General features: G+C 45.9%; 1 protein-coding gene across 2 annotated transcripts in view; it reads left to right on the forward strand.

Moving 5' to 3' along the window:
• Positions 1 to 14,466, forward strand: part of AP1G1 (adaptor related protein complex 1 subunit gamma 1) — a 99,898-nt gene that overhangs the window by 41,734 nt on the left and 43,698 nt on the right. For both annotated transcript variants that reach the window (XM_048816967.2, XM_048816968.2), the window contains exons 4-5: positions 8,599 to 8,740; positions 9,950 to 10,046. In XM_048816967.2, the coding sequence (XP_048672924.1) occupies positions 8,599 to 8,740; positions 9,950 to 10,046 (239 nt within the window). The remainder of the gene's footprint in view (positions 1 to 8,598; positions 8,741 to 9,949; positions 10,047 to 14,466) is intronic.

Consider the following 14,466-nt stretch of genomic DNA (forward strand, 5'->3'; position numbering starts at 1 on the left):
CATCTGCTACCACTGAGAACAGTCTAGAGCCATCCTCTTTGGAACCCCCTTCAGGTAGTTGAAAGCAGCTATCAAATCCCCCCTCATTCTTCTCTTCTGAAGACTAAACATCCCCAGTTCCCTCAGCCTCTCCTCATAAGTCATGTGTTCCAGTCCCCTAATCATTTTTGTTGCCTTCTGCTGGACGTTTTCCAATTTTTCCACATCCTTCTTGTAGTGTGGGGCCCAAAACTGGACACAGTACTCCAGATGAGGCCTCACCAATGTCGAATAGAGGGGAACGATCACGTCCCTCGGTCTGCTGGCAATGCCCCTACTTATACATCCCAAAATGCCATTGGCCTTCTTGGCAACAAGGGCACACTGTTGACTCATATCCAGCTTCTTATCCACTGTCCCCCCTAGGTCCTTTTCTGCAGAACTGCTGCCGAGCCATTCGGTCCCTAGTCTGTAGCGGAGCATGGGATTCTTCCGTCCTAAGTGCAGGACTCTGCACTTGTCCTTGTTGAACCTCATCAGATTTCTTTTGGCCCAATCCTCCAATTTGTCTAGGTCCCTCTGTATCCTATCCCTACCCTCCAGCGTATCTACCTCTCCTCCCAGTTTAGTGTTGTCTGCAAACTTGCTGAGGGTGCAATCCACACCATCCTCCAGATCATTTATGAAGATATTGAACAAAACCGGCCCCAGGACCGACCCCTGGGGCACTCCACTTGATACTGGCTGCCAACTAGACATGGAGCCACTGATCACTACCTGTTGAGCCCGACAATCTAGCCAACTTTCTATCCACCTTATAGTCCATTCATCCAGTCCATACTTCTTTAACTTGCTGGCAAGAATACTGTGGGAGACCGTTGCTAAAATCAAGGAACAACATGTCCACTGCTTTCCCTTCATCCACAGAGCCAGTTATCTCGTCATAGAAGGCAATTAGATTAGTCAGGCATGACTTGCCCTTGGTGAATCCATGCTGACTGTTCCTGATCACTTTCCTCTCCTCTAAGTGCTTCAGAATTGATTCCTTGAGGACCTGCTCCATGACTTTTCCAGGGACCGAGGTGAGGCTGACTGGCCTGTAGTTCCCAGGATCCTCCTCCTTCCCTTTTTTAAAGATGGGCACTACATTAGCCTTTTTCTAGTCGTCCGGGACTTCCCCCGATCGCCATGAGTTTTCAAAGATAAAGGCCAATGGCTCTACAATCGCATCCACCAACTCCTTTAGCACTCTCGGATGCAATGCATCCGGCCCCATGGACTTGTGCTTGTCCAGCTTTTCGAAATGGTCCCGAACCACTTCTTTCTCCACAGAGGGCTGGTCACCTCCTCCCCATGCTGTGCTGCCCAGTGCAGTAGTCTGAGAGCTGACCTTGTTCGTGAAGACAGAGGCAAAAAAAGCATTGAGTACATTAGCTTTTTCCACATCCTCTGTCACTAGGTTCGCAAAAAGAAAAGGAGGACTTGTGGCACCTTAGAGACTAACCAATTTATTTGAGCATGAGCTTTCGTGAGCTACAGCTCACTTCATCAGATGTATACCGTGGAAACTGCAGCAGACTTTATATACACACAGAGAATATGAAACAATACCTCCTCCCACCCCACTGTCCTGCTGGTAATAGCTTATCTAAAGTGATCAACAGGTGGGCCATTTCCAGCACAAATCCAACAAGCCCACCTGTTGATCACTTTAGATAAGCTATTACCAGCAGGACAGTGGGGTGGGAGGAGGTATTGTTTCATATTCTCTGTGTGTATATAAAGTCTGCTGCAGTTTCCACGGTATACATCTGATGAAGTGAGCTGTAGCTCACGAAAGCTCATGCTCAAATAAATTGGTTAGTCTCTAAGGTGCCACAAGTCCTCCTTTTCTTTTTGCGAATACAGACTAACACGGCTGTTCCTCTGAAACCTGTCACTAGGTTGCCTCCCTCATTCAGTAAGGGGCCCACACTTTCCTTGACTTTCTTCTTGTTGCTAACATACCTGAAGAAACCCTTCTTGTTACTCTTAACATCTCTTGCTAGCTGCAACTCCAGGTGTGATTTGGCCTTCCTGATTTCACTCCTGCAAGCCCGAGCAATATTTTTATACTCACCCCTGGTCATTTGTCCAGTCTTCCACTTCTTGTAAGCTTCTTTTTTGTGTTTAAGAGCTGCAAGGATTTCACTGTTAAGCCAAGCTTTAATCTAGACTATAAATTACTCAATGTGTCAACTGTCTTTCAGTGTTATGTAGGGTTTATAGTGAGGCCAGGTCTTGGTTGGAGACTCCAGGTGCTGCTGTGGTACAAAAATTAAAAATAATATACAAATCTTTGTGAAGCAGTTGAGGAGTTGTTGCCCATAGCACATACCTGACAAATTTGTAAAAACAAGGAAATGAGCAGTTAAGTCACGTATCAGCACATACTCTGTATCCCATCCTCAACCTTATCCCCACAGCTACTGGACACCACATGCCAAAAACTTAACTCTGCCTTCTTTTTGCTTTTCTGCACATCTTCCTTTACCGGATTGTTTCCCCCACTTTTTATGGGTGTTTGGTGTAGTAGTTTGTTGTGTTGGGAGTTTGGTGAAGATAGGTGTGCAGACAGGTGGTTAAGATGGGAGCAGAGTTAAGGTTGCAGCAACATGGTCTGTGGTAATGGTAAGGAGTTGTGGTAATGCAGATGAAGAAGAGCAGGGTATGTGGTAGTAAGTAGCTTAACTTTTCATTTTCTTGCTTTTGTGGGTGTGTCAGGAATACTTTGTGTGCAGCAACACTAACTGCTTCACTACAGTGTGTTTAGGTTTTTATACTTACCTGGGGGAATGGGTTGGATGAGTGTGGAGCAGGTGTTAAGGAGTGAACATGAAGGGGGCAAAAGTACAGTTGCTAATAGAGAATATTTTATGCAGAGATTTGTGTGCTTCTGGCACCCATCTTTCAGGTTTCTGTACCACCCCCACAGCTCCTCCAATGAGAGAGGGGTGTGTGTGTGTGTGCATAATGCATAAACTTTCAGTGGTAGCATGAATAGCTCCTTAAAAATTCATGTCAATCTAAATAAATAGTTTAAAACAGCTTTATCTGTTGCAGGAGATCAAGTCAGCAGCCACCTCTCACCTTTTGAATGAATAAACATATTTTTAAGATTGATGGTCCATCTATGAAAGGTCACTGCCAAGGTGGAAAAACCAGACAGAGCTCAAATTCAGAGGCTTCCCATTATAAATGTGTTCAGAGAAATCAAACTACACAGAAAATCCAAAGGGCATGGAAACTTTGTGAAATATCTTGCTGATAAACCAACTACTCTCTGAGAACAACAGGAATTTATGCCCTATTTTAACCCCATTTTGGAACACAACCTTAATTATAAAGTCACTACCAGACACCTCTGTAATGCAGAGACCTTCATCAAACTCCTTTTGCCATTATTCTTTCCCATAGCTGGATCCCTGCACTTCAGATCTACTGATGTTCAGAGACTGTTTTCTTAATTTGTTTTCATGTTAGCATTTTTCCAGGGTGCAGCAAAATCTTTTTCTTCTCCTGGGCATTTGACTGTTATTCACAGTGTTTCCTCTAGCCAAGATAATGTAATCTAGTAGATTTTTGGGGGAATCTGAGGGGATGTAGTAACATCCCATCTTTCCACAATTACAGGGCCAGCTGAGAGAAAAACAGAGCAGGGAATTTTATTTCCTTCGTGGTCTCTGCCATTTGAGTCCCAGACACGTCTGAGATCTGACTCTGACTTGGTTTTTAAACTGTTGTATCTGCCAGGCCTCCAAGAGGCATTGCTGTTTTCAAAACACTGTAAAACACAGTAATTTAAAAGTAAGTGACAACTAAACACCCTCCCTAAATGTGCCATTATTGATCAATAGCAGGCAGACCTATCATTACAAGTGTTAACTTGTATTCCATATAGTTATCTAGGATTATCCAGTGACATAGGTGATCACATTGGTGATATCCAGTTTGCAAAGAGTTTCTGGGCGGTGGTGGGGAGGGTCGTGTTGTGTTGTGTGGAAAAGTCCTTTAATTGACAGATGAGAAAGATTGTTGTAGCCTGCTGCACTGGGAAAGGATTATTTATTGACTACTTCGTGTTCCAGATTAAGGGATTTTAATTCTCGAATCCCAATTAGTCTGTAAAACAGGTTCTCATAATTCCGCTGTCCTCTTCTCTTGCTATTCCATGTGCTACTTACATGTTTTCAGGGCATCTCCAATCCACCGGGGAGTCTGTAAACTGCAGAGGCTCACCTTTTCTTTCTTTAAATTTGGTCTTTAAGCAGGCCCAGCTGGGTGCATGACTATCCTGCAGTAAAACCGGGTACTTTTCGGGTGTTTAGGGCCTAGACTACCCTGTGCTGTTCTCTCTTTTCTCCAAGTAGTAGCTCTGCATATTGTTCAGGTAGTTTCCTAGGTGAGGAGAAGGGATGAGACAGTAACAACTGAGACTTTCTGAAGGCAAGGAGGTGCTGCAGATTCAAATATTAGTATCCACTTAAGGTTCCTGTGGGCTGGCGTTTGGGAGACAGGAGCATCTTTGCTCCCATCAAGAACCTGAGGCAGTTTTGGCTGTGGAGGAAGCTGTGGCAAAAACATTTATCTTGTTCTGTGGGAGACAGGTGGGGTGAAAGAGTTCCCATGCTATCACTACAGCCTGTATCTCCCCTCACCTCCTCCAAGAATCTGTGCCAGGCTTGAGAGAAACTACAGTGAAGTTGTCCATCAGCCCCATGGATGGTGGGTGGACCCCCCCAGCTTTGGGGAGGCTAGCCCCCTGGCCCTACCCCTTCTGTCTGATGCTCCAACCCTGCCCCCCGGTCCCGCAGCAGGAGCCCCAAACATGCCACCCTCCCGTGGCTGGAGGAGCCCCGTGCCAGCCTGAGTTGCTGCTGGAGAATGGGAAGCGCGCTGCGCCTCCCCTCCCGAGACCGCGAGCCACCTGGCGGGAAAGTCAAAAGTCCTTCCAGAAGAACACTCAGCTTTTATATGTGCCACGCAGGTTCCGGGGCAGCTGAGGAGACGGTAGCTGCTACTCAGTTTCCTGTGTTCATCAGTAATCTCTCTGGAGTCCGGTGTCACTGCTTTTCCCGCTACATCCCTGAACTTCCCAATAATACTCTGTATACTGTGGTTGCAGGAGCATGACCTGCATATCTCCAGGAGGGGGAAGAGCATCAACATTTCTTCCTATTATTGCCAAGAAGTTTGCCTGCAACCCCCCTGTGAGCCAATCTCTGAACCTCAGGAAGGGATGTTACCACTCTAGGGGTAACCTGGGCCAGCCAGAAAGAAATTGCCTTGAGCCCAAAACCCTGTCTCTCAAAGAAATACCAGGAACACACTGATGTTTTTGAGAAAAAAAGTCATGAACATCCTGCCCCCACACCAAGACTATGATTTGCACAGCTTTGCATAGACCATAGATTGAAGACCCCATATGGATTGATACATACCATGTCTGGACCAGAACTGGCAGCAGTGCACCACTATATCCAAGAAAATCTTGAGAAGGGTTTCATCTGTCAATCTACCTGTCCAGCAGGGGCCCTAGTACTTTTTATACAGAAGGAGGATGGATCATTGTGTCTTTGCATGGACTGTTGAGCCCTAAATCAGGTCACAATCCACAACCAGTATCCTCTGCTTCTTATTCTAGGATTGCTAAATTGTGTGCGAAGAGCCAGGATCTTCACAAAGCTAGACCTTTTGGGAGCTTACCATTTAGAGCATATAAGAGCCACCAATGAGTGGAAAACCACCTTTCATGCCCAGTACAGACACTTTGCATATTCAGTAATGCTGTTTGGCATGACCAATGCCCCTGCAATTTTCCAACACTTTGTGAATGATGTGTTCCAGGTCATATTGGATAAATGTCATTTAGCTCAATGATATCCTCATGCTCTCAGAGAGCCAAGAACAACAGTGTCATTATGTTGGATCTGCTCTAGAAAGGCTGCAGAAGCATGGACTATATGCCAAACTGAAAAAATGCCTCTTTGACTAGCCTTCCCTCGAAGTTGTGGGCTATATCATCTCCCCAGGGGGCATTCAGATGGATTCCCAAAAGATAACATCAATTCACGACTTAGTAGCTCCCTAGAAGCCCTGTCAATCATAACAGTTCCTGTGCTTTGCCAGTTTTTATTGGTTGGTTATCTCCGACTTCTCACTCAAAGTGGTTCCTCTGACTTCACTCCTACGTAAGACAGTCTGTTTCACTTGGTCACCCGAAGCCCAGAATGCCTTTGCCCAGCATGACATCATCCATCTGAAGTCCTCCTTCACCATGGCTCCCATCCTGGTGCACCACGATCCAACCTGCCTGTTCATTGTGGAGGTCCATGGGGAAGTACTCTCTCAGAAGCTCCGAGCCCAGCAAGTCTTGTATCACTGCACATTTTTAGTCATCTCTTGCAAGCTCACCCCAGTGAAAATAAATGACGGAATGCTAGACAAGGAGCTGCTTGCAGCTAAACCTGTGTTCGAGGAATAGTGCCACCACCACCTCGAGGGGCTTGCTACCCTTTTTTAGGTCTTCACAAACCATAAGAAGCTTGAGTATCTCTGCAAACCCCAAGTTTTAAACCGAAGGCAACTAAGGTGGGCCCTGTTTTTTCTGTTAAAATTCACCATCATCTACCAACTTAGGTCCCAAAATGGAAAGGCTGATGCTGTCTCATGAAAAGGACAGTACTACCATGAGGAGGGTAAGGAACCTACCGCGTGCCACCATATCTCCTCAAACACACTAATTTCCTCAGCTATTCACTAAGATCTGATCTCCCTTATTTGGTTCGCCTTGAAGGAGGACCCCTCACCTGGGAACCACTGTGTTGGCTAGAAAGTCTGTCTCACTTTGAAGCATCTTCTGAACAATAGACCTTCTTGCGAGTGAGACTACCAGTTCCTGGGACCTTCTGGATCTGCCAGCAAGTCAACTCAGTCACCTTCAGATTACAGCTTCCCTGATCCCTCAAGGAACATCCCATGTGTGGTCCATGTGTCCCTCCTAAAACCCTACAGTGATAACCCCTTCCCTGGCCAAACCACTCCTCCATTTCTACTGGTCGAAGTCCAGGACCACAAAGAGTATGAGATGCATGCCACCTGTAATTCCATATGCACGTGGGGACACCCGTACTACCTTGTAGACTGGGAAGCATATGGACTTGAAGAGCGCACTTGGCAACCTGCCTCCCATGTCCATGCCTCCAACCTGGTAAGAGAATTTCATGAGGTTCATCCAGAGAAGCCTGGTCCAGTTACACCCTGAAAAGAAGGGCCCTGAAGAGGGAGGAATGATGTAAGAAACCACAGGGCCCATTCACAGTTGCCACAAAAAGGAAGTGAGAGGCTAAATCCTATAGGAAGTCCCACCCTATGGGGCATGAGTGACAGCCCTCCATGATTCCCTGTTAGGCTGGCATTCCCCATATAAATCAGGAAGCCATTTCTGAGAGTTGTCTGAGCAACGCAGACCTCCAGCATACTTCTGCCTCAGACCCTGGTCATCGCTCCTTGCTGCAGCTCGCGTGATCACAGGCTCCTGGCTTTTGATCTAGGCTCGCATCCCAACCCTGATCCTGTTTTAGCTTCAGACCATTGCTGACCCCAGTGAAATACTCTGACCTGGCCTGACCCCGATTCTCACCTCACACTCTCAATTTGGTAATGGCCTCTGACTTCAGTTTTGACCTAGTCCCGGATTGATCTCTGACCTTCGGCCCCAATACTGACCAACTCAGTCCATACCCACAGGCTGCCCATGACCCGGTTCTGACAGCATGTCTTTCCCCTTCCCCACCCGCATCTCCTCTGAGCAGGAATTCTTCTCGCTCACCTGGACAGGGGGAGAGGGGCCTGGGATGAGAGGCACATGCCCTGTTTCCTCTTACTGGAGGAAGAGTCTGGGGGTCGAGGAGAATCAGCTGGGAAGCTCTACACATCTGAAATTCCCTTTTCCCTTGTAATGCCCAGGATTGGCTAGCTGTTCACACTATCCCCTGCTATGTGAAGTGAGTGTAATGGCCTTAGACAGTTCCCTGTTGTTTGTCAGGGATCCAAAGGCTGGGATCCTTTGCTGCAAAGTTGTTTTGTTATGGCTGGTTAGTGTGTTTCTGCAGAAGCTGGAATGGGGTCAGGGCCTGCCTCTCTGCCTGGGACAGCACAGAGTGTGGTGTCTGCAACAGTGGCATTTCCCCCACTCTTCTGATGGCTTTTGAGCCCTATGCTTTCATGTGCTAGTCTGGTCAACTGTTGCTTGGATACAGGTGTGAAGTGGGGGTGGAGCTCTGCATGTCTGTTTCTCCTGGGCTGGGCTTCAGGCACTGGTGTTACTGTCACTCAGCCCATTTCACTTGTGACGGTAGCCATACCTGAAGTCTCCAGAGGTGAGTCTGGTGGTGGGCGACTATGCCACGTGTGTCTGAAGCATCCCATTCTTACTCAACTGCCCAGGAACATACGTAACTAACGTCTTGGCTTCACAGCATACCTGCATTCTGACTTGCTTTTGATGTGCACCTGTGTCCTGTACTGGAGAGTTCCCTGTGCATGTGCTGACGGGCTTGTTCTTGGTCTCTTTTGCAGTGACCTTAATCACAGCACTCAGTACGTGCAGGGCCTGGCACTCTGCACTCTCGGCTGCATGGGCTCCTCTGAGATGTGCAGAGACCTGGCAGGAGAAGTGGAGAAACTCCTCAAAACATCCAACTCTTACCTAAGGAAAAAGGTACTTCAGGAAGTTTCCGAACTGCTTCTTTGCAATCTAAAGCCTGGGACAAAAGGAAGGGGGAGATGCTTTTAATATTTAGTGGGCTGGGTGGCATAGGGCACATCAGCAAGTTTTTTCTCTGAGAGTACATGTGCTAGCGTGATAACTAGTGACCAAAGACCTCCCTTTATCTGCAATGCAGGTAAAGCATGGGTGGTGGCAGTGCAAAATTCACTCCCACGCACAGTGTACAGCTCTCGGTAGAGCATACGTTCCTGGGCCTTGAATGGAAGGTCACCAGCAGATGCAGAGGCAGTACCTTGGTGGAAGCCCAGCATAATTCCATCCCTCCTGTTACCTGGAACGTGTTTTTTTGACTCCTTCCCAGGGTACTCTCCTTAGGGGACCTTTCCGTTCTCTTTCATCTGCATCAGCTAGTCAGTAGGTATATAGTAAACATGTTAAATGTTGATCTAACATGAATATTATTTGTGATCGTGCCCAGTATGTATAAAGCACTTTCCAAACACTTAAGGATGTTCCATGGTCCAAGGAACTCTCAAGCCAAGGAGAGAGAAGTTGGCAGAGGTCGGGGTGGGGGGGAATAACAGGCCATTCGTATACAAGTCAACTTGTTTCATTATAGGCAGCAGTGCAGAAATGTTATTTGAGAGGGAATTAAATGTGGCCAGGTAAGGACCTTGCAAATGAGTTCCTGGAGGCCACACCATGCATAGGGGGATGCTTTGAGACTGCACTTAAAGTATTCTAGCCCTACCAAGATAGGCAGCTCTCTCCAGCATCCTTTCTGGAGAAGTTACAGAGAGGCTGATATACTTCTGTGGCATGTTCAGCTTCCCAGAGCCAGCGTAGCTTGTTGAGTCAGCCTGACGTTCTCTGACAATAATGAAAGTGGAAGAGCATATGAACCCCCAGAGCTACAGAGAGCTGGTATCTGTGTGTAGACCGAATAGAACTCTCGTCCCAGTGTGTTCAGAACTAACAAGTCCATATGGCAGTGGCCAGGATTTTCTCAGAATAGAGATGTTCTTGCACATGTGCTTGTTAACACGTTTCCAGGTGAGTGAAGTGTGCAAATTAGCTCTAATATAGAAGTGGATCCTCTTAAGAAGACTCTGTTCCTGGCCCACAGATGGCTAAGCTTGGAGTCTGCTAGTAGTTGTTGGCATGGAAAGGTGTGCTAACTGTGCTTTTCTTCCTTTGCAGGCAGCACTGTGTGCTGTGCATGTCATCAGGAAGGTGCCTGAACTCATGGAGATGTTCCTGCCAGCCACCAAAAACCTACTGAATGAGAAGAACCATGGTAATGTCAGCAGGCAAGGCCCAGGCCCTGAAAGCAGTGCTCCTCCATTCAGGGGTGGTGCGCACCCACCATCTAACTCGGCCTTTCATTTGGAAAAGGCCATTGTTATCATACAGTTTTCTGATAGGTGTCCTTCCAGTTCTGTAGAAAGAGAGCAAATGTCCCTAGTGCTACAAGAGGCATAGAGCTATATTTGATTCTTTGCTCCTGCCGGAAATTACACAGCACAGGCTACAGGGTAATTGAACAGTCTTTCTGTTCATTTATCAAAGTACCTGCTACTCTCATTGTAAGGCAGGTGAAACACATACAGAGTAAATATGGTGAATCTGGGACTCTAACAAACTGTATTATGTAATTTGTGGTATGTTTCTCCTCTGTAAGGATGGCACTCTGAGGTTCCACATTAAGTCTCTCTGACTGCAGGTCACTCTTGCTTTCTGTGCAAGGCAAAAGATTTTCCAGCTGCTAGGGTTGCAAACTCCACTTGAGATCTGAAAGTTCAGCTTCTGTCTGAGATGATTACTGTTTATAAAGATGATGCACTGGGAACTGATGAATGAAGCAGAATGGAGTTGAGCTTGCATTCCCAAAGCTGTGAGATCTTTGCAGTGCTAACTGGAGCAGAGTAATCAGAGGGTTCTTAAGTTGCATGGCAGATTGCTGGGTAAGAAAGGGCTACCTTTACATAATTGCTTTTTGGATCGTAATTGCATTTTAAAACAGATTCTTACTCTGTTTAGAGTAATTTTTGCAAGCTTGAAACAATACTTCCTTTTGAAAATGTACTTTATTTTATTTTTCACATCTGTTTTCCAAGTTGGAAGCACTTGTATAAGTGTTTAAAATAAGGATAAATATCCAAACAATTGACTCCTTGCCCATTCACATAACCCAGCACTCAAATGACAGAATTTTTGACTGAAACCATTCTCCTATATCTGGCTATGCAGTGTCTTTGGGCTATAGATGGGCATTAAAGCATGCCATAAAGGGGTCACAAATAGAAGCTGTGTTTGAGCTGAGGCTCTTTTGTGGAGAGTGGCCCTAACAAGGAGTTCCTTTCCATTTAAACCAATGCACAGTTGCAGCAGTATCTCCAGTAGCCAAGTAAACATTTGTTTCCTTCTCTACTGAACATGTTCATGTCATTTTATTTCATTGGGGTGTTAGGCTGCAGCACACCTGGGGGGTTGTGGGGAAGGAAAAGGGGGGGTTGCTTGTGGTCTGTGCTACATGTGGACATTGTGAACTTATTTAGGTTTTAAAATGCACTAAATGGAGTACTTAGCGCAGGGACTAATTAAAAAGGTAACAGTATCAGCACCTCACAGTCTTTAATATATTTATCATCACAGCACCCTTGTGAGGCAGGGAAGGATTAGTGTGCTTGTTTTAACAAGTGAGGAACTGAGACTTAGTGACTTTTCCAAGGTCACACGGGAAGTCTTTGGCAGAGCAAGAAATTGGCCCAGGGTCTCCTGAATCTCAGTAACCTGCTGTCCTTCCCTCCCTTACATTCCGAGGAAAAAGAACTTCAGGCAGCTCCAATATTCTGTCAGGACAGCTTTGCATTGTACTGTGAAGCCACCTCTGAATCTGTCAGACCAGCAGAAGAGTGCAGATCTGATTGCCCCATCTCAAAAAAGATATATTGGAATTGGAAAAGGGTAACAAAAATGATTAGGGGTAAGGAACGGCTTCTGTGTGAGGAGAGATTAATAAGACTGGGACTCTTCAGCTTGGAAAAGAGACAACTAAGTGGGGATATGATTGAGGTCTATAAAATCATGACTGATATAAGAAAGTAAATAAGGAAGTGTTGTTATTTATTCCTTCTCATAACACAAGAACTAGGGGTCACCAAATGAAATTAATAGGCAACGGGTTTAAAACAAACAAAAGGAAGTATATTTCTTCACACAACACACAGTCATCCTGTAGAACTCTTTGCCAGGGGATGTCATGAAGGCCAAGACTGTAATAGGGTTCAAAAAAGAACTAGATAAGTTCATGGAAGATAGGTCCATCAATGGTTATTAGCCAGGATGGGCAGGAATGGTGCCCCTAGTCTCTGTTTGCCAGAAGCTGGTGTGGCAAGGCACCTCCTTCGTCTCATCAGATTTTGCGTTTTCCCCCTCTGGCCATGGTGGGCCTGGGGTAAACAGCCCCACTCAGGGCAGGGTTTGCCTTCCCCCTTCTGTGCTCCCTTTATCGTATGTCAGGGTAGGCCTGAGGGTCGGCCTAAAGGGTGATCCTCCACCAAGCAAAAAGGAAACAGTCTCAGAAACACAAAAACCCTGGGGGATACCTTTTGCTGCCTCCTTGCTGGGGCAGGGTGTCTTCCTGTTGGTTGCCCTGGGGTGTCAGTCCTTCCCCTGCAGGCACTCAGGTTTGGATGTTTCCCCTACGAGAAGGAGCACAACCTCTCTGACTGGAGAAGTTTATTTCCCTGCTGCCACTAGCCTGGCAGCAGGTTGTCCCCTTTTGTCTCTTCCCCTCTTCTCTGCCCAGAGGAGTTTTTTTTTCTAAAGATCTCAGGCAGTCCTTAATTGGATTCAGGTGTCCCTGATTGACCTGAGGTAACCCCTTCTCCGCTTGTAGGAAAAAGGGCCTTTAACATTCTAGGACTAACATATCAGCCTTCCAAGACCCTCTTGCAGCTGTCTGACCTGACTTTGTCACACTGGGAATGGGCGATGGGATGGATCACTTGATGATTACCTGTTCTGTTCATTCCCTTTGGGGCACCTGGTGTTGGCCACTATCAGAAGACAGGATACTGGGCTAGATGGACCTTTGGACTGAACCACTCTGGCTGTTCTTATGAAGATCTGAAGCCCTCTTTTTGAAAACGACCAGTCATCAGCCTCCTGGAACATCTTGGTGTCAGGCAGTCAGCAGGACCTAAAGGAGCTAGTGCACCAACTGTAGAGCTCTTTGTAGGCCAAAAATGAGACTTTTAAGTGCACCTGGAAATGGTTTAGTACAGACTTTGAGAAATGGATGTTGTGTGCTCCCTGAGACAAGCATTGCTGAGCAAGAAGGCTGGCATTTTGTGTGAGCTGAAGTTTGTGTGTCTTTCAGGTGCAACCCCAGTGATTACAAAAGAAAGAATAACAATGGAGAATATTGTGCCCAAAAGGGAAGGCTGCAACATCCTACCCAAATGTAAAAACAGCAGGGAAGGGAAACCATTTTTGCTCGTTGTTCAAGGTCCAGCAGAACAGCTAAAACATGGGCCTTACCAGCAAATTTGGAATAACCCGTACATCCCAGGGGCAGATACCAAGTCTGCCATCTCCTCCAGATGTTTCTGCCTGCGCATTAGATCTCCCTCTTCTCTGGAATTATGGAGCTGATTATGGGGGTAGGCAGCTGGCAATTAAAAACAAAAAGCAACTTGCTTGAGCATCTCCCCATGTGGCTGCTAAGAGTTACATTGACTGCAAGTTGATGGCTGGTGAAATGTTGATCTGGGTTGGGTCTACAATCTAGGCGATGTCCTTTTTTAAAAGGAATGAGTATAGGTTCTTGCAGTGGAGCATTTCAGTAGCTGGTCAGACTGGGTCATGGATGAAAGAAAATATTTCTACAACCGTTGATTCAGTGTTAACGATTGAAGGTCAGTCTAGATAAGTCAAATGTTGATGGTAGGTTGGAGGAAGCAACTGGAGGATAGAGCAGAAATATCTGCTTTTTTAGGGTGCCCCCACGGTTTGTCACTATCTGCAACTTTGAGGGTATTGTTAGATGCTCAGCTTGTGTTTAGATGATCAAATAGCAAAAGTGACCAGAATGGTGCATCTCATCTGTGCCTGATCAGGAGGTGCCCCTTAAATTTACTTAGAAGCTCATACTAGGGCAAAATAATAAACAGTGTCATTTATTAACATAAGAATTGCCATGCTGGATTACTCCAATGGTCCATCTAACCAACTATCCTTTCCCAGCCAGTCGCCTATCAGATGCTAGGGACAAGAAATCTAAGTGGGAATTAGGGAAAGCTTTTTCTTAACCTAAGTCATTAGTGCTTGGCTTATGTCATAGAGCCATTAAGGTTTATATCCTTAATGTAATCTCATTTTAACTGATCTAACTGAGAGTGATTTTTAGCTGTATAAATGTCTAATCCTTTTTGAATGAGTAAGTTTTTTGGCTTCAGTGATATCTAGTGGTAGAGTGTCCCTCAGGTTGATGGACCATTGTAGGAGGAAATCTCTTCTGTCCTCAATTTTAAATTTCTGTTTCAGTTTTGTTGAACGTCTCCTTGTTCTTGTACCATAAAGGATCACCCGAATGAGCTTCTGTTCCCCATTTGTTAATTTTGGATCCCTCAATCCTGCACCCTTTTTTGTCTCCTACATAAACTATCTGTCTTTTCAGTTTCTCCAGACATCTAATGATTTTCTTTGCTCGT

Source organism: Caretta caretta, chromosome 12 (genome assembly GCF_965140235.1).
Source record: "Caretta caretta isolate rCarCar2 chromosome 12, rCarCar1.hap1, whole genome shotgun sequence".
Classification (NCBI taxonomy): Eukaryota; Metazoa; Chordata; order Testudines; family Cheloniidae; genus Caretta; species Caretta caretta.